The following is a 19,815-nucleotide window of genomic DNA, read 5'->3' as shown; positions in this document are numbered from 1 at the left end:
AAATACTTATACTTATAATGTTTCTGGCATAATATGTATTGGGCTATGCATATGGGTCCAGAAACATGGTTAGAAAATAAATTATCAAAGCAGATGCCCTCCCAATATAGCTTTGCAGTTAGGCTAAACGTCCACAGATCATGATCATGGGTACTAAAAGCCCATGCTTAACAAATACTCAGCCAGGCACAAGTGTGCATCATTTTGAAGTAAACAACATATCAGCTCAGTTCCTTGTGAACAGTGAACTGTCTCAAATCCATGTTACAGAGGTTGGATCAATCTTGCAAACACAAGTCAGTGCTGAAAGGAGGCCTTGAACTGAAACAGCCTGGAAAATGTATTTGATGTCCATTCTAGCAGAGAGTATTCCCAACAAACAAGTTATAATTTAATGTGGTAAAAAGTGTAACATAATCCAAGAAAAGGCAGCCTTACTGCTATAAACCCGATTAAGCAAAAATAAAATAAAAGAAGAAAAAAGTGGCAGGATGAAAAAAAATTGGTGAGCAAAACATTTTCCTGCATTCTGCATTCTAGTACCACTTAGGGTGAGGGGAGGAGGGATTCTTTCGATGCACTAGAGACCAGCCTCTTTACTAATCTCCACTCTGTATTTTGAAAAGAGACAATATGAAATAAAAAAGTTTACTTATTTGCTCTGAAGAATCTCCAGCCTCATATTTTGTACATTTTCCAGATACGTTAAGAAGGGGAAAATTCATTCAAAACCCCTGTATCAAAACTAAATAGCACATATCATCTATGTTGCTCTGGATTCTGGATCTCTGTCGCATACAGTAACCTCCTCTACAGCATTCATGCATAAAGGTGGGTGGGCTGCCATATCCAGCCACATTTGCAGAAGACTTGGCCCCTTAACACTTGCCTTAGACCCTCCCAATTATTATCATTTGCAAAGATCATCATCATTTGTACCATTATTTTATTTTAAATTACTATACTGTTGTGAATATCTGTGGCTCTCCAGTTCCATGGTGTTATGTTTCCAAGGGGTTGCTCAAGAGCAAGCAGGCAAATATCTCCCTACTTGGCTGTGAAGCCTTGGTTTTGCTGCCAAAATAAACTTTATCTGTCCGGAGCACCACTCTCCCGTGGCTAACTCAATCGCTGGCAGAATCTGTGAGTGGGCGGTTCCTAAACTTTCCCCAGCAAAGCAGCTTCTTGACGCCCAGTCTGCGCCTCCCCTCTCTGCGTGGATGCTTTCTGCACAATGAGGGCGTGGGCAGCGGAGGACCCCTTTCTTCCCCGCTTCTCCCAGGCAAGGAGTCCTGGGACCGCCTCGCCACTTCCGACTCTTGCACCTCCTCTCCACTGGAGGCGTGTTTACTCTCCTCCGTTGAAGAGGAGCTACTTCCCACGATCCCTGCAGGCTCTCTATAATTCATTTGGCTTTTGCTCTCTCCCTCCTGAACTGATGGCAGTTCCCTGACACATGGTGAGCAAATTATCTCTGTTTTAGAAACAAATATAGGAGATACTAGATTACTAACTCAAGACAGAAACCCATTTTATTTAGAATCCTATACTATAGATGCTTAACATAATAGTTATGATACGATACGATAATCAATACGATAATCTTTATTGTCATCGTCCCATACAGAACAACGAAATTGAAAAAAAATCTACATCAGATATTCAAAAACCAACAAGCCTGCTATCCCAGCTATCCCAACCTGGTTAGCCCCCTAAGAACTCTGACACCCCATAATTACAGTAAATACAATATACTCCCACAGAGACTCCTTACACTGCGTTTAAAACCAAAATTGCAATGGAATGGATAGAAACTGTTTCTCAGGCGGCTAGTCCTAGTCTTTATAACCCTGTACCTTCTTCCAGAAGGCAAAAGCTGAAAGAGATCATTTCCGGGGTGCGCACTGTCCTGCATTATCTCTGCGGTTTTCTTATGGCATCTGGAAGCATAGATTTGATCCAAGGTGGGAAGAGTGCACCCAATTATTCTTTCCACAGTCTTTACAACTGGACAGCATTGTATTTTCCCCTAACTGTGCACACACACCCAAACCACACACAGAGACCATAAGTTAATACACTTTCAACAGTACAATGGTAAAATGCCATCCAGTTAATCCAAGAGTAGTCTGCCTAAAGTTACTTTATCTCTGGGAGTCATTTAAAAGAGTTATCTATAATACTTGGCTGTTTCAAGCTTCAGTTTTTTTAAAAAACTAGAACCTTTCAAATAGTTACAATTTCAAAATTAGTTTTGGATATTTTAGTAAGTGACACTTATTACCTATCCACTCTTAGTATACGTTTGCCCATAATTATAATGATCAAACTTGCAAACATCACAGGTGGTTGTACCTTAAAATCCAAGGAGGAGAGTTTTTCCAGCTTTATGTTTGCATCAGGATAATTTGCCTTCTTTGTGAACTGAATAAAGCAGAGTTTGTTTTGCTCCCAAAAGGACAAGACCATGAAACTGTCTGTAAGAACAGCTGAAAAACAAAGAAAAACTGTCAACACTGTAATACCTGACTGTCACCACCAAGAAAACAAATTACTGAAGTCTCCACTGAGACACTGGGGAAAGAAAAGCAAATTTTCAATGCTACACCTTAAAATATTACATTCAGCCTTCTGTGATCTCCTAAAGGACAGCAGTGTTTCATCTTCTCAGGATCTTGCTGGAAATGAGAAATAAAGCTTAGGGGGTACTCAGATTAAGTACAGCTAAATAAATTATCATATTCCAAATCCCTTCTGTAATATAATAATGCTTTCTCATCCTATATTCATTTCTTCTTCAGTTATTTTAGAATTTGAAATCTAACTCTCTTTTATGATAGCTTTCACTGATTGAGTGAAAATACTGTTATTCAGCTGCAATCAAGCATACATGGGGGGGAAAGTACCAGAGAGGTGGCAGATTCAACTACAGCAGTTGAGTTTCTTGCAGCTGTTGAGTCAAAGGACAGAAAAATCTGGGAAGTTTTCACATACAACATACCAGAAGTGAACTGTCCCAACTGTCTGCCTTCTGAAGTTTAGAAAACTGCCAATATGCAGAAAGTACTACTACAGATAAAGCGTGAAAGTGTTCAGCATTTGTTGTCAAGAACTGACCTCCTTGCTAACCATCGCATCAGGCCTATGCTACTCATTTTAATTTCTACACAGATGCTACACTGTATTTAGAATATCTCTCCCTAAAACTTTCTGTATGTTATCATATAAATCTCTTGGAAGTAGCCTCAGGATGAATGGAGGATGTAGGAAATCTCTTTTAAGAATGAAATTATCCCTATGGGGTAGAATTTCAGTAATCAAAATTAATGTACTACCCAAGATGTTGTTTGTTTTTCAGTCAATCCCGATTTTACATGGTGTTTTTGATTTTAAAGAGTGGCAAAAAGTAATTACAAGATTTATCTGGCAAGGGAAGAAACCAAGAATAAAATTTAAATTACTTACAGATGTTAAAGAAAGAGGAGGTTTCTCTCTACCAGATCTGAAATTGTATTATGAAGCTTATTGCCTTTGTTGGTTAAGGGATTGGATATTGTTAAAAAAAAACCCAGATCTATTAGATGTGGAAGGATTTGATAACAGATTTGGGTGGCAAATTTATGGTATGAGAAGGTAAAAGTTCACAAAGGTTTTTTGAACCACATAATTCAAAAATCAATACATGAGGTGTGGAATAGATATAAGAGTTTATTAGAGCGTAAAATGCCATGGTGGTTGTCGCTGTTGGAGGCAACAACTATAAAAAAGTTAAATGTGGAAAAAATTGGGCCACCTGTGGAGATTTGGTGATGGAAATAGATAATCAGTGGAAATTAAAACCTTATGAGGAAGTTAAAAATCTGGTATATGATTGGTTGCATTATTGTCAAATAAATGAAGTGTTTAAAGATAAAAATGAATTTGAATATAAAAGATCCAGGTTTGAATTGGATTTATTAAGCAATAAAGTAAAAATATTGTCAAAAATGTATAAGTTACTATTGGAATGGCATACAAATGATGAAGAAGTTAAATCTGCAATGATACATTGGGCAAAAGATATTGGTCATAATATACAGTTAGAAGATTGGGAAAGGATGTGGAAAGATGGAATACATTTTACTGCATGCAGTTTGCTTAAAGAAAATATAATGAAAATGATGTACAGATGGTACTTAACACCAGTGAAATTAGCAAAAATGTATAGAACAAATAATCAATGCTGGAAATGTAAAGAAAAAGAAGGTACCTTTTATCATATGTGGTGGCTTTGTAAGGAGGTGAAGGCTTTTTGGAAAATGATATACGTTTATAAAAAAAAACCCCAGAAGCTTTCTTGATAGGTATTGTAGGTAGAGAAATACACAAGCAAGATAAAGCATTGTTTTTATATGTAACAACTGCAGCAAGAATATTATTAGCCCAAGATGGAAACAAGAAGAGATACCAATGAAAGAAGAGTGGCAGATGAAACTATTGGACTATGCAGAATGGGCAAAATTGTCGGGGAAAATTCGGAACCAGCAGGACCAGACTTTTCTGAAAGACTGGAATAAATTTATGTTATATCTGAAAGACAATTGTAAACAATTGACATCGCTAGCAGGGTTACAAGAAGTTTTGTAAGGTTAAATGATTATGAATTATTATTAAATATAATATATAAATGATTGATAAAGACTAAGGTTTAATAATAATAAAAACTTACAAAAATGCAATATTTGAGAGTAGGTGGGAAAACCAAAAGTTGGGGATGAGGGAAGTCTTAGGCTTATATAGCCAAATATAGTTTTGATGATTATAGAAAAATGATGTTATGCTGGAAAATATTTGTAAAACCTTATAAAAATTATTATAAATAACAAAAACAAATCTCACAGCAACTAATTGATTAGTTTGTTTTCCCTAGCGCAGCTGTAATTTTAAACTGCTCAGATGGCAGTTAAATTAAATACAGTATGTAATGTATAGCAGTAAAGGCTAGATGAAATTCTATGAAATTTCATAGCAGTAAAGGCTAGATGAAAGCTATGTATGAACAGTACAGTACACTGTTTAGGAGTGACAAATGCAACTTAAGTTAAAGGATCTTTCTGTTATACGGATTTGGCTCAAGATACAAGTTGTTACCTATTCTAGATAGAGTGCCAAGCGTGCCTCTTTCAAGCTTTAACTACTTGAACCAAGCAGGTTCTGTCACCCTATCTATACCACCCATGGGAAGTACATTAGCACTAATAAATATAAAATCTGCTTACTGCTTGGGAACATCAACAATGCTAATATCCTTTCTGGAAGAAAGTCTCTGTCAAGGTATTATTCTAAAGAAAGCTTTGAACTGAGTTCACCTCAGACTTTTGGAACTGCAAGCCATTCAAATACTGTCTATGGGGCATGAGGGACAAAAATTGCAGCCCCAGTATTGAAGCAAGTTTACTGATACAACATAACTTAAGTCAATCCATCAAAATGCATTAAACCCAATGAAAGTATAAAAATGTTCATCTGCTATATCTAAGGAACAATAAAAACCAAAGGCCCAGGCAGGCTCAAGTGAACAGATGAGTTTTCACTAGCTGACAAAATATCACTTCTTCCAGTGTCTTTCAAATACAGGAAAAAACACATATTTCCTATTTTGCAATTCATCATATGTTTTCTGGACAACTGTACATACTATTTGATTGCTGTAACAGTTAATGCATACTAGTTTACAACAAAGTATAGCTTTGTTTCAGCTAGAAGCATAATCTGGAAGCTTGTATCAAGAAGTCCTTTTATAAGACAGAATTAGATCTACTTAGAATCTAGAAGGGCAATTGTGAAATTAATGTATTTCCGTACAATGCTTTCCACATACATGCAAAAACGTGATGTAAGATTATTTAAAGACTAGGGCTGCAATTTTTATCCATCATGTCCCTCAGACAGTATTTAGTTTTCAAAGTCTTTTTTTTTTTTAAGGGATTGTTTCCCACAGATAAGGGTGCTCACAAGAAAAGCATTGAAGCAAGAGCTCAACAAGTGCTATTTGACGGTACATTGCACTTGGCACATGAAGGTTCCATTAGTTATCCTGACTAATAACAACTGATAGATATCCTCTAAGATTTTGTCTAATACCATTTTAAAAGCCACATGCTTTGTGTTCATTTTTTTCAATGGGTAAGGAATAGGAACCTATGCTCTTGAAGTTCCCCTAACATATTTAGGATCTCAAGTGAGGACGACTGGAAGAAGCCCTCTTTCTGAGATCTTGGGACACTGCTTTCAGTCACAGCTGACAGTACTGGGAAGAACATATTTAAAATGACCAAGTCAATTTATACTGTAATCTAACATTATTACTGAACTTTTAGATACAGGCCACACAGAAAGCTTTACTGTTGTATTACTGTTTATTTCAAGTCATTGTACTAATATAGAACAAAGCTCTCAGATGGGAGGAAATTACATGTGCTAAACTTGAATACCTTTGGGGAAAATTATACAAGGAACTGAGATTTAGAAACAAATGTAACAGTTGATAAGAATAGAAACTTTGATGTTAAATATTTTTCCTAAAGTGGTTTTGGTCCTGAGGGTGGCAACTGTGGCATTAAATGCAATTACTTGTTGTGTTGCCAAGTCCCCAGTGGTAATAATTGCTCTATTGACATACTATAATTGACATACTATTCCTCCTGTTCCACTGCAAATGTAGGGAACTGAATTGCACATGGGTATAATTACCATCGCTGATGGTGTCGGAGATGAGCTTCCCCATCAGGGTTCTGTCAATCACCACTCGCTCCAGCTGTGGCCCTGAAAGGCCCAGGGATACCAGTACACCTGAATGAAAGAGGAGCTGAACCAAATAGTGGGGGGGGGGGGGGGGAGATGCAACTTGTCAGTAGAGAATGATATGTTCCACAATACCTTTTATCATCTATATTTTTATAGATTTCATATACTACAGCTTGGCTGGCAAAACAGATTAGGTGCACCACAAGAAATGAATAAAGAGAGAGAGAGAGAGAGAGAGAGAGAGAAGGGGAAAAGCAAAAACATACCGAGCTTTGACTACATCTGTTCCAACTATGCATGAAATGCTTCACTATAGGATATAATTCCCCATAATTTGCATGGAAAATAGTAACTGCAGATGCTGCTATTCATGGCTGTAATCCTTCCCCAAGCTACAGCCCAGTAAAAATTTGGATAAGCAAAGAAGACACCATAGATTTGAAGCTGTGAGGTGGAGCTACTTGATAACTCATATTCATGTGCTCTGCACAATCAGTTAACCACTCATAGGGCAATGAAAACAATAATCCAAAGGTATATTAAAAACCCAGAAAATAGGAACAGAGAAGTGAGGAGAGAAAGAGAACGGGTACACAAAATAGGACATCCATGCTTAATTTGTACACTTTGCATACAAAAAATGTTCTTGCTCTTGTTAACATAGCACTACTGCAATCAAGGAGCATTTTAAAGGTGACTTCTGTGGCTCTGCATAGGCAGTAGGGTTTTTTCCTTTAAAAAGAGATTGGTGCACATTACAAATATCTTGTTTTTGTGTTCTACCACGGGGTGGGGAACCAGCAGTCCATGAATCAAATCCAGCCTGGCATGGATCCCTGGCTTGTGAGACCATCTTCCCCAGCCACATCCATGTGCCCCACCGCTGATGTTAGATGTGACATCAGATGCGGGACAGGTAGAGACGCATCTGGATTGGTGGGGAACTCACTTGCACAGCTGATCTCTGCAGAGAACCAGGTGGGATTCAGCCTGTCATAATACTGAGTGATTGACAAGTGGGGCTGGAGGAAGAATGGTTCCCCACTCCTGTTGAGCAAGGAGTGTCATTTTACTCCACACTATATAGCAGGGGTGGGGAATTATTGCCCCTGCTCCTTGCAGACCATGACTGACAAATGGTTAGAGCCACCCACCTGTCAATCACCTGATGAGTCTGAGAGAGAGAGCGCGCACACATTTTACAAGAGACCTGGCAAGACACAATGATCAACTTGGAAAGCCTCTTTTAAAGCACTTGTTGTGGAACACTTTGGAGGGGCCTGCAGATGTTCAGCTAACCCAGGTTTCTACCTGTCCTATGTTGGCAATCCAGATGTTGGACTACAACTCCCATCATCCCTGAGCATTGGCCATAAGCACATAAGAATAGTCCTGCTATCCTATTACAAACTTATGAACAGATTGCTATGCAGACAATTAACACAGAGGCCTCATTTATCTCAACCAATTTAAGTGTGTGCTCAGAACAAGCTTCTTGTGGAGGAACCTTTAACAGCTGATGTCAAAACCCCCAATGCAAGGTGAAGATTTTAATGCACTTCTCTGGATCAGGATCAACTATGTTAGATAATCAATCGGTATCAAAGATAGCATAATGAACTTTATGAGAAAAACAACTAATGTGAGCATTTGAGTGGTATGTAGCAAAGAAAGAAAGGTGCAACCACCTCAGCCATGGACATACATAAACACTTTTCATCCTCATTTTTCAGTCTATAAAGTGAACTGACAGTAATATGCTTCACTGGACTTTTGTGAGGATGAATAAGATAAAACTTATAAAGCTGTTTCAGCTATATAAATCAAATGTATTCCAGTATTTATTTGTTTAGTGCCATCAAAGTACAGGCATTTAACACAGTATAAAACGTTTGTACAAAGGATTGCTTCTGAACTGGTTCACAAGTTCAAACAAAAACATAATCCTGCTATTCAGATCTTTCTAAACGCATATCCAGATCAAGCAGTTCTGATTTAGTTTGTGGTTTTAGAAATAGAACAACCTCTTTTTCTGTTAATCTAGTGAGTATCTTTTTGTATAATCATCAGCTTCCCCAGTTATGGCAGATGTCCTTTAAGGTTTTGTCCTAGTAAAAATGTTAGACACAGTCACACTCTACCAGCACTTATGGCAACCTTTCAAAACTTCAATTTATCCTTATGTTGCAGTTGGATTAGATAAAATCACAATTTATTCTCAAGTTGATAATGTGATCTTACAGCTCAGAGGTGTTCGGCTAGTTCTTATAATTGCCCCCAAAATATAAATGATAAAGTTTTTGAAGAACAACAAAACTATCTAGAAGTTGAGTAGGCTACTTTGTAGGCCAGGTGGAAAAATGGTTGACCTCTGTACTCCATACTGAGGCATGCTCAAGAAAGCAACGTATCATTAATCCAGAAAAATAGATTCCACTATGCCAAAGAACCCTGGGAAGTACCACATACCACCAAGTCTTCTTGACAAGTTTCACATATTAGTATGTGAGAGAATAAATATACCACCTGATTGCAGCAACAAGAGATTGCCACAAAATCGATCTTGGGGGTGTGGAGGAGGAACAGAAAAGCCAAGGCCCAAATGCTAAGGGCCCAAAAATTCCTACAAAAAAGTATTTCAAACACAATAGAATATTTTTCCAATGTGACTTAACTTCCTTATGCCCACAACCACTATGCCGCAGCTGTGCCAGTGCCAGATCTGCATAGTGTAGTCATCATTCTAAGCATTCCCAGGTGCAATGTTGAAAGCAAAGCAATACTAGCAGAAACATGACATAATATAGTAATACTGACAAGCTACAGTGTATTGGGCAATTCTGTTTTCAATCATTCCAAGGTGAAGCATCAATACCCCATATTATCCATGCTTGGTAGGTAACAAACATGCAGTGGCAGCAGATATGCCATGATGATGTCATGGAACCCTGTCCATAACTCCTATAACAAATAAATCATGAGGGTAATTTCATGATAATGTCAACCTACAGACTCATTTTTCATTTCTTCTTTGAGGTTCTTAGCAAGCATTAAGAAACCGTGATTACATATTAACTGAAAAGTTTTTCACACACAATATTTATTGTGACCAACATAACACCACAATGATGCAACATAAATGTACTGTCAAGTATGTCATTTAAACCTCTTTTTAGGGCTGTCATATTTTCTTCCCAGATAATTTTATAATTATTTGAGGAGTAATCCTATGCACAAGAAACTTGAGTAAGCAAGTTAAGCTAGAGTAAAGTTGTAACAGATCCAAACTCCATTCATCAGCAGGGCTGCTGCAGCCTGGCAGAGGGAAAACAAGTCTTTTAGCACTGTGCCCTAGTTGCCAGATCATGCAACCTAGTTGAACAAGCTTAAGATTCATCCCAAGCCCCACTGTCTGGTTTTGCTTCTGCTACATCCTCAGAGCACCCCTTTTGGCTGAGTCCGAGCTGTGCTGTGATGAGCAAGTTACACCATTGAATCTTCAGCTGAGTCAGGGTTGGGGAATTAAAGCTAACAGAGCTCCATTGCATCTAAGTTGCTGATCCCAGTGGATCTATAATCCCAGAAGAGCCCCCCAATTCTTGTTAGAGGCTCCCATTGTCCACTAAATGATGCTTACAACCACAAGCTCCAGAGCTTCACTCCGACTGCACTTCAATCCGCCTGCAAACCAAACATATCCTGCAACAATCTTCAAATAACATTTTTAAAACAACAACAGAAGAATAGTGCCATTCCCATGACAGTGAGCCTGTTGGATATGAAGCTTGAACCCAGAGGCAACTGAGAAGGTTCATGTACACAATGCGAATAATTCCATACACATGTGGCAGCAGGATGTCACATCAGAAACCTCTGTCAGGCCACTCACTTGCATGCATGCAATTTCTTGTTGCCTAAAGGTTACCAGAAGAGTGCTTAAATATAAAGCTGCACTGTACACCATCAAAACTAGAGGAAATAAGCTCAAAACCTTTAGAAAGAATCACCCAGAACAGTGCACAGGTAAAGGTAAAGGTGAAGGTAAGGTAAAGGACCCCTGGGCAGTTATGTCCAGTCAAAGGCGACTATGGGGTGTGGTGCTCATCTCGCTTCAGACCAAGGGAGCTGGTGTTTGTCCGCAGACAGCTTTCCAGGTCATGTGGCCAGCAGCACTAATCCGCTTCTGGCGCAATGGGACATCGTGATGGAAACCAGAATGCATGGAAACACCTTTTACCTTCCTGCTGCAGCGGTACCTATTTATCTACTTGCACTGTCATGCTTTCCAACTGCTAGGTTGGCAGAACCTGGGACAGAGCAACGGGAGCTCACCCCCACCGTACAGATTTGAACTGACGACTTTCTGATCAGCAAGCCACAGTGCCACCCGCATGCACAAATAGTAATAGAACAACTGCAAGGCAATTCAAGCAGGTTTGTGAGGTTTTCATTCACTCCCTTCCACTCATATTCCTTTATGGTAACATTAGCCTTCTATATTGGTTTTATGTGTTACTGTTTCAGAAATTGGATGCAGATGTATTTGATCCGACCATATAATTGTAATTAACTGTATGTTGCCTCCTGAACAAGTAAGTCCTCCTGAAAATGCAATGAAGGGGAACAGGTCATGGGAACACTTGATAGGTAGTATTAAAAACTACTTTGATGGTAAGCTAAAACGCAAAGGGCAGCATTATATTTCTTAAATATCATATCTGCAGAATTGTCTTAATTTTAGCATTGTTTTTGTATGCTGCTAAATAGATTTCAAAACCAAAATATCACCTGTTCATACTTGTCGTAATACTCATCTTTCAAGCTATGCACAAGTAAATGTGCATAGCAGCAAATCAGAGTTCAGTTCTACTAACAGAAACTTGTAAAATCAATAAAAAATGTGTTGCATTCTTTACAGACACACGCAAGTCAAAATCATTGTTAGTGTAATGGTTTTATTTTACTCATCTTCCCCTCACAAGGAACATACATACTTAAAACAATACACAATAAATATTTCTGTGGGTAAGTAGATTCAATTATTTGCAATCTTAAGGAAGGAAAGGGTGCGACCCATGCTTGGCTTTTGGGCCAAGGAAGGTGTGGAAGGCTTAAAATATTGGGAGAGGAAACACACATCTCCCTCTCAGGTGCAAAACAGCTTCAACCCACCCTTATATCAAAATGTGGACAGGCTGTTCCCTGTACCTCCACTGTTCCCTGTACTTCCCCCTACCTCCCTCTGAAGCTTTTTATATCCTCCTTGTCTCCCCACCCTTCACTCTGCCTAAGACACAGCAGCCAGTCTTCTTCCATGCCATCAGGATAGTGCCTCACCCTTTTCCCTTCCCAGGTGGAGTTTGTGGGCAATATCCAATCAGGGCCACCTCAGGATGTTTTGCTGCTGGAGGCAAAACAGAAAATGGCACAAACACACACCTGCGGCCAGCTCCTCCTGCCTTATCCTCTGATGCCCCCCCCCCCCAGGCTCTTCCAATGCCCTTCCACCTTCTTCTCATCACAGCGGGGGAAATCAGATAATAAAGCAGGCAACAAGTGCAGAAGGAAGTGGACAGTGCACATCTCGGGGCCTGGCTATGCTGCCCCTCCCAACTGCCATCCTGAGATGACTGCATCCTCCAGTCTCATGGGAGGGCAGGTCCTAGTCCAAATGTCATCGGCTTGTTGGCGCCTGGTAGTGTGGATCAGGGCCTACTTAAAGGGCTAGATGCCAGCAAAGGATCAGCAAGTCCTGACCTTTGCAGAGACAGACTACCAGGTTGCTTCTATCTGCATGACACTCTCAAACAGTTCTAAAAGGCTAGCAAGGCAGGCTTTCCCTTTGCCAGAAGTCATGCTAAATCAATCCTCAGTAAGGCTTGTTCCCCTATATGTTTAATGATTGTGGTTAAATCATAGGCGCCGACTCCATGGGGCCTGAGCCCCCTCAAAAATTCGTTTGGGGGGGCTCTGCCCCCCCCAATAATTTAAGAAAATTATTAGTTATATTATGCTTTGTAAAATCACAAAATTATGTTGGTATTTTTTATTTTCCTTGTTTGACGATAGTTACCTTTTAAAATACATTCAGTAATGAGTTAAAACAAAGCCACTCCCGATCTAGAGAGGGGGTGGGGTTGCGGGCTCTCGACCCATCAACAATCTCACGGGGCTGGCGTCAGCCCCGCGAGCAGCGGGGATTCCCCCTAGCTCATTAATATTCACCGCCCACGGCGGCAGCCAATCGGCTGCCGCAAAGGGCGGGCCCTCACAGGTTCACTTAAGGTCGGGGCAGCCCGGGGCTCACCCCTTTCGTTCCCCCAGCAGAAGCGGTTTGGAGGTCTTGGGCCCCCCCAATATTTTTTATAAGTCGGTATGGGCCCCCGCCCCCCCCCCAATATTTTTTGTAAGTCGGCGCCCCTGGGTTAAATAATAGTTTTTACCAGTTCTCCTGAAGTCCAATGTGCTGTAATTTACTGATCTTGTGTATCATTTCTTCTTATTTTTTTAAAAAGGACTACCTTCCGGTCCTCTTGTAAGGAGGCCAAGTAGAGGTGAAATAAATTTTTCAGTTTTGAATTTAAGAGGGATATATTACCTGGATTCAGTGTCACCTCTGATTTGTCATCCTACAAATGTACCACTGATTACCCTCAAGTAAGTGGGCCTAGGATTACAACATTAGTTTTGTATGTGCTTATTCAGAAGTATGCCTCATTGTGTTCAATGGGCATACTCTCAGGTACCTGGGATTGTAGCTTAAACAGTATTATTATTAACCATCACCATCTTACTTTTGACTCTGAATTTTTCAGTAAAAGTAATTGGGTTACAAGGGAAGGCTAAATATATTATTAGAGTTGAACAGATTTTAACTTTGGAAAGTACAGTTACAATTACAAGAGAATTCAATTCATTTTAATGGGGCTTGGATAAATGACACCAGTTGAGGGCTAGACTGTATATTAGTAATACTGTTCAAAATTCAACACTCTCTGTTAAGCAGTGGTAAGCTTAAGGAGATATTTGTTAAAGATCAGGGATAAAAAGCTAGGAATAGCTTTTAATGAGTTAAATACATTAAACATATTTCAAGGAAAAGCTGTTGATTAGAATGCTGAATCACACACTCTAGGTTTTCAACCTGTTCCCACTTCCCATGTTGTTAACAAGGATGTGAGCAGATGTTTTCTTTATATATTGTATGGATATTTATGTAGATAGGAATAGACACATGCCACTACGGCCTCTGAGCAGATTACGTCATTTGGTATCTAATCTTAACTAGTTGGTTATTTTACAGTTCCTGTCACTGTGCTGCACATCTTGAATTAAGTACTTTTACAGACAAATGTATCATGCACAACATTTAATGAATTTCTCTTTAACTACACTCCTGACTCAGCATAGGTCCAGTTCAAAGTTGCTTAATATATTGAACAATTAATTTTAAATGAGAACACAGCACATCATACATTTTACCTGACTGCATCCCTTTTTGAATATAGCCATTTTCACCAAGAAGAATTTTAGCTGGGTCTTAAACTGTTTTTTTAAGCAAACAGAACCAGTTAACTTTGTACCTCTCACTTAACAATTGTTCAATTCTGTTGACAGAACATTGCAAGAGCATGTCAAAATATTTTACCTGACAGACGTATTTGCTCTTCCATTTGCTCAGTACACACTGACTGTTTTGCATCAGTTCCTGGAGGACAACCAAAAATAGACAGTGAATAGATGGCTGCACGCATTTCACTTGTAGATAAAGTGCTTCTGATTTTCAAGGAGGAGAGATTTCCTGACATGCTAAACAAAGATGCAACTGTTTTGGATAACCCACCAGACAAAAGAGCACTTATCTCCAAAAGGGATGATCTTTTATGAAAATTAAAGCTGTTGAAAGAGATCTGAAAAACTGGATTAATTGTTATTATGCTTGAAACTTTCTGAAAGGTACCTCTAGCTCCTTAAGTGTGTCTCGCAGCTTTTCCGGACGTTTGTTCTTAAGTATCCAAGGATAATCTCGAGCTAGCAAATAAAAAGTATGTATAAGATATTATCTACATATCCAAATATGTAAAATGCTGGATTTTACTTCATATTTTATTATTAAATACTGAATATTTTCTACCTTACAATAAATGTGTTTATAATTCTGACACAGGTTCCATAGACAAAATTTTATTAAATCAATCTGAATCACTCTGGTAGAGGTTCTGTCTTTTCCCAAAGGGAACACACATTTAAATAGCTATAAGCAGGTTCAATATCAAGTTAAGTGATATTATCAATAACTCCTTTCAAAATAGAGCAACCAAAATATTTTAAGATCATATGGTACCAAATGCCCTGTCGTATCATCGATCAAACTGTTATCTCCTCCTGTATAATGAAACCAGCATGCTTAGATTGGCACTTCTGACAAATGCCTTCAGTAAAATTATGCAACTTAATCTGGAGGGAGTAAGAGACCACCAAAATTGTATTTAATTCCAACATTCAGATCAGCTGAAGTCAGCCCCCAAAATACAATAGTCCAGACTTCATTCAACTTAAATGTCTTGTATTTAGCAACTCAGCTGGTGGCCATAAACAACCAGAAATTGGGGAGGAGTTTCAGCGCACTTTGGCACCAATGACATAGTAAAATATAGTCCTGCAGAACTGGAAGCCAAATTTGTATTGTAAGGTAAGAGGTTGAAAGCCAGTATCTTGAACATAGATAGAATTTCAAAGAAAGCTGTTCTACATGCAGGGCCAGCTAGCTGTGGGGTCTCAATGCAAGAGCAAGGCAGTGGGTTTGCATTTGTTTGGCATGGGGGAATGTTTTGGGACAAGGCGGACTTGCATTGGCCTTAACATGAAAAGGGTGCAGAGAAAGCTGCAGCATCTCAGGAACATTGGGTTCAAGATTAATCAGGCTTAAAGGACGGCAGTCATACTTTTCACCTTTTTCATGTGCAGAGACTGTCCAAATGGGGATGGAACAGGAGGCAATGAAAGTAGTGGGACATGATAGTCAAAGAGGCCCAAAGAGCCATAAAGCACATGTCAGAGACATTTGGAGAGAGACCCATGTTTTCTGATTCAGACTCATTCTGAATCAGACCGGACATGGGCTAGAGCTCAACACTGAACCTACCAAGTGGCAATGGTGACGGCGAAGAGGGCCTTCTTCACCGCCTCTATTGCATCTGCAGAAAACAGCAGCAGGAGACTCTTTCAGGTGGTTCGCAATCTATCGGAACCACCTGCACTACCGGGGCCTGGTAGGGACCCCAAGATCTCCTGCAATGCTTTTGCAAAGTTTTTTGCAGATAAAGTCGCTCAGATTCAGAAGGAGGTAGACTCCACTGTGGGAGCAAGGCCAGGGCGGGAGATTGCTAGAGTCCTGTCTAGTCTTGTTACATGGCATCATTTCCAATCTGTTACCTCCGAGGATGTGGACAGGCTACTTGGACGAGTGAAATCGACCACCTGTCTCCTTGATCCTTGCCCATCCTGGCTGATAAAAGTGAGCTGGGAAGGGCTGGGCGATGGGCTCTGCGAGGTGGTGAATGCTTCCCTTTATGAGGGAGCCTTCCCAGACCTGCTAAAAGTCATTAAATTTCTTCTTAAAAAAAAAAAGATCTTTAGACCCGGCCAATATGGCCAACTATCGCCCAATCTCAAATCTACCATTCTTGGGCAAGGTGATTGAGCGGGTGGTTGCTGAACAACTCCAAGCACGCCTGGAGGATGTGGACCATTTGGATCCCTTCCAATCGGGATTCAGGCCTCACCAAGGGACTGAGGTTGCCTTGGTTGCGCTGTTCGATGACCTCCTGCGGGCTAGGGACAAAGGTGAGAGCTGTTTCCTAGTTCTGCTGGATCTCTCAGCGGCCTTTGACACCATCGACCATAACATCCTTCTCGACCGTCTAGAGGGGCTGGGAGCTAGGGGCACTGTTATACGGTGGTTCCGCTCCTTTCTCCTGGGCTGTGTCCAGAAAGTGGTGTTGGGGGATGAATGTTCAGACCCCTGGGCTCTCACTTGTGGGGTGCCTCAGGGTTCTGTCCTCTCCCCATGCTTTTTAATATCTATATGAAGCCGCTGGGAGAGATCATCAGGGGGTTTGGGCTGGGTGTTCATCAGTATGCAGATGACACCCAGCTCTACCTCTCTTTTAAATCAGAACCAGTGAAGGCAGTGAAGGTCCTGTGTGAGTGCCTGGAGGCAGTTGGAGGATGGATGGTGGCTAACAGATTGAGGTTGAATCCTGACAAGACAGAAGTACTGTTTTGGGGGGACAGGGGGCAGGCGGGTGTGGGGATTCCCTGGTCCTGAATGGGGTAACTGTGCCCCTGAAGGACCAGGTGCGCAGCCTGGGAGTCATTTTGGACTCACAGCTGTCCATGGAGGTGCAGGTTAATTCTGTGTCCAGGGCGGCTGTCTACCAGCTGCACCTGGTATGCTGGCTGAGACCCTACCTGCCCGCGGACTGTCTCGCCAAAGTGGTGCATGCTCTAGTTATCTCCCGCTTGGACTACTGCAATGCGCTCTGCGTTCTACCTTTGAAGGTGACCCGGAAACTGCAATTAATCCAGAATGTGGCAGCTAGACTGGTGACTAGGAGTGGCCACTGAGACCACATAACACAGGTCCTGAGAGATCTGCATTCCGAGCACAGTTCAAAGCGTTGGTGCTGACCTTTAAAGTCCTAAACGGCCTCGGTCCAGTTTACCTGAAGGAGCATCTCCACCCCCATTGTTCAGCCCAGACACTGAGATCCAGCACCAAGGGTCTTCTGGCGGTTCCCTCATTGCGAGAAATGAGGTTACAGGGAACCAGACAGAGGGCCTTCTCGGTAGTGGCACTCATCCTGTGGAACACCCTCCCTTCAGACGTGAAGGAAATAAGCAGCTATCCTATCTTTAAAAGACATCTGAAGGCAGCCCTGTTTAGGGAAGTTTTTAATATTTAATGCTGTATTGTTTTTAATACTTGATTGTGAGCCACCCAGAGTGGCTGGGGAAACTCAGCCAGATGGGCGGGGTATAAATAATAAATTATTATTATTACATGTTAATAATAGAAGCCTTTGAGCCAAGATGGGTGAGCTGCATGGCTTAGATTTTAAAAGGAACATACAGACAATGTATTGAAAAGTGTTCCATTAGCAATAAGCACACCTTGGATTAATCTGATTAGCTACAATACTGCCTACAATGGAACCAGGGGGACATGGTTATTACTGGCTACAAACTCTATAATAGGGGTTAGTAAGCCACTGTGCAAACAAGTATATTTTCTTGGCCCTCCAGCAATCTACTGAATGCAGCAGTGTTGGTGGAATTGGCAGCAGAGACCTCTACAAGCAGAGGGCAGCAAACCACACAGTTTCAACCCTAGTGGGGAACCACAGCACAACCTCTAAAGTCCACAGAAAATCAGTAAGACCAGCAGAGTCCACCACTTCTGTCTTTGGGGGGAGTGCTGTGGAGGTGTTCGAATGAAGATTCCAGACCACTCACAGTCAGAAAGTAAGCTGATGACCCAGGAAAAGATTGCCAGAAAGAAGCAAGGACAGAGAAAGAGAAGGGACGACAGTGTACGTGTTGTGTGTTATTTTGAGTGCCTAGAGTATGTGTATTAAGTCTGCTGATAGTGTTCAACTGTGTGTGACTGTATGCACTTCTGACTGTGTTAAGGGTATAGTACTTTGCACTGCTGGCATGTGCCTGCCTGTGCATGTCTGTGTGCCAGAGTAATAGATGATCACACCCACTTTTGATTTGGCCACACCCACTAGTGGCTGGCCATGAGACAATACTTTCCTTGGGCCAAAAAAATGCTTATCACCCCTGCTCTATAGCAATGGCTACCAAACTCCCCCCCCCCCTTAAAAATTGCTGAGGGTCTTGGTGGACCACTTAACATAAGGAATTTAGCATCATAGTAAGGTGGTAATTTCATCAGGACAAGCATTTTGGCATGCTAGATGAAACAATTCACCCTCTCCTCCACTCTCTGCTTGCTGCTCCAGGGGTTATTCCAACTCCCTAGGGCCAATTTTGCGGGGCACACAGAAGGAATGGTGAACTGAAAGCGGTATTGCACTATAATGTTAATTAGTTAGTTGGTTAGTTAGTTCATTTATATACTGCCTTTCATTTAGAGATCTGAGAAAGCATAGTGGTACTTGGAGGAAAACTGCAGCCACTTCTCTCCTCCACTGGTCCTGCTGCTGCAGTGCTACCAAGAGTTAAGCCATGGTTTGCCTTAGGGTTACGTGTGGATCCAGGTTCAGGGTTTATTTTCTCTAAACTATGAGCATCAGGCCAGGAGCAAGCATTGGCTACAGCATGTGGTTTGTCTGGAGTGAGACAAACCACAAGTCCAGTTTCTCCTGTCTTCTCATTCTGCCCTGCTTGCAGCCACTTTTACTAGAAGGAGATGAAGAGTAGAATAGATCAACACTGTATATAATTAACAACAAGAATAATATGTGTGTGTTCCGCCTTTATTTCAGGATGACAAAGTGAGTTTCCCAGTAAAAACAGCAAAAAGGGCTGCTGCCATGGGCTACGTTTAGACATCAAAGCATATAAACTGAAAAGTAATTAACACAGTCTAAACTATGAGAGTTTCACAGTTGTGTATTTTGTTCTCACACATTTTTTGTGATTGTATTTTGTATAATTTTAACTTCTTAAACTGTTTTCAGTTTTGTACTGGGCAGGTTATAAATTCAAATAAATTAAAGCATAACATTTTAACTCTTTTTTTTTTTTACAGTAATAAGGAAACTGAAAATAGGTCTTACATTCTGCTAACTGTTGTTTCTCATATAAGCAGCCAAAGTTCACTTGTGGTTCTAAAAGAAGGAGAAAAAGAACAAAGTTCCAACAACCTTATCATTTATTGTCAGCAAAATGCTAATTATTACACATTTAGGAAAAGTACAGAGATCTGAAAGGTGGGGGAGTTCTAAAGTTCTCATTTCCTGGACAGATGTCTTAAGTTTGAAGAGAAATAGACTTGAG

The 19,815-nt window shown here is 40.6% G+C and overlaps 1 protein-coding gene across 6 annotated transcripts in view; it reads right to left on the bottom strand.

The window, feature by feature from the left end:
• The window catches only part of WDPCP (WD repeat containing planar cell polarity effector), a 181,783-nt gene that overhangs the window by 105,120 nt on the left and 56,848 nt on the right, over window positions 1-19,815 (bottom strand). For all 6 annotated transcript variants that reach the window (XM_083730282.1, XM_083730283.1, XM_083730281.1 and 3 more), the window contains exons 4-8: window positions 19,596-19,646; window positions 14,747-14,817; window positions 14,435-14,494; window positions 6,733-6,847; window positions 2,356-2,489 (exon numbers count right to left, since the gene is read on the bottom strand). In XM_083730282.1, the coding sequence (XP_083586408.1) occupies window positions 2,356-2,489; window positions 6,733-6,847; window positions 14,435-14,494; window positions 14,747-14,817; window positions 19,596-19,646 (431 nt within the window). The remainder of the gene's footprint in view (window positions 1-2,355; window positions 2,490-6,732; window positions 6,848-14,434; window positions 14,495-14,746; window positions 14,818-19,595; window positions 19,647-19,815) is intronic.

The sequence above is a fragment of the Podarcis gaigeae genome (assembly GCF_964106915.1).
Source record: "Podarcis gaigeae genome assembly, chromosome: 3".
NCBI classification, from domain to species: Eukaryota; Metazoa; Chordata; class Lepidosauria; order Squamata; family Lacertidae; genus Podarcis; species Podarcis gaigeae.
Note: the sequence above shows the minus strand (reverse complement) of the source record. Positions and strands in the feature narration are given on the sequence as shown.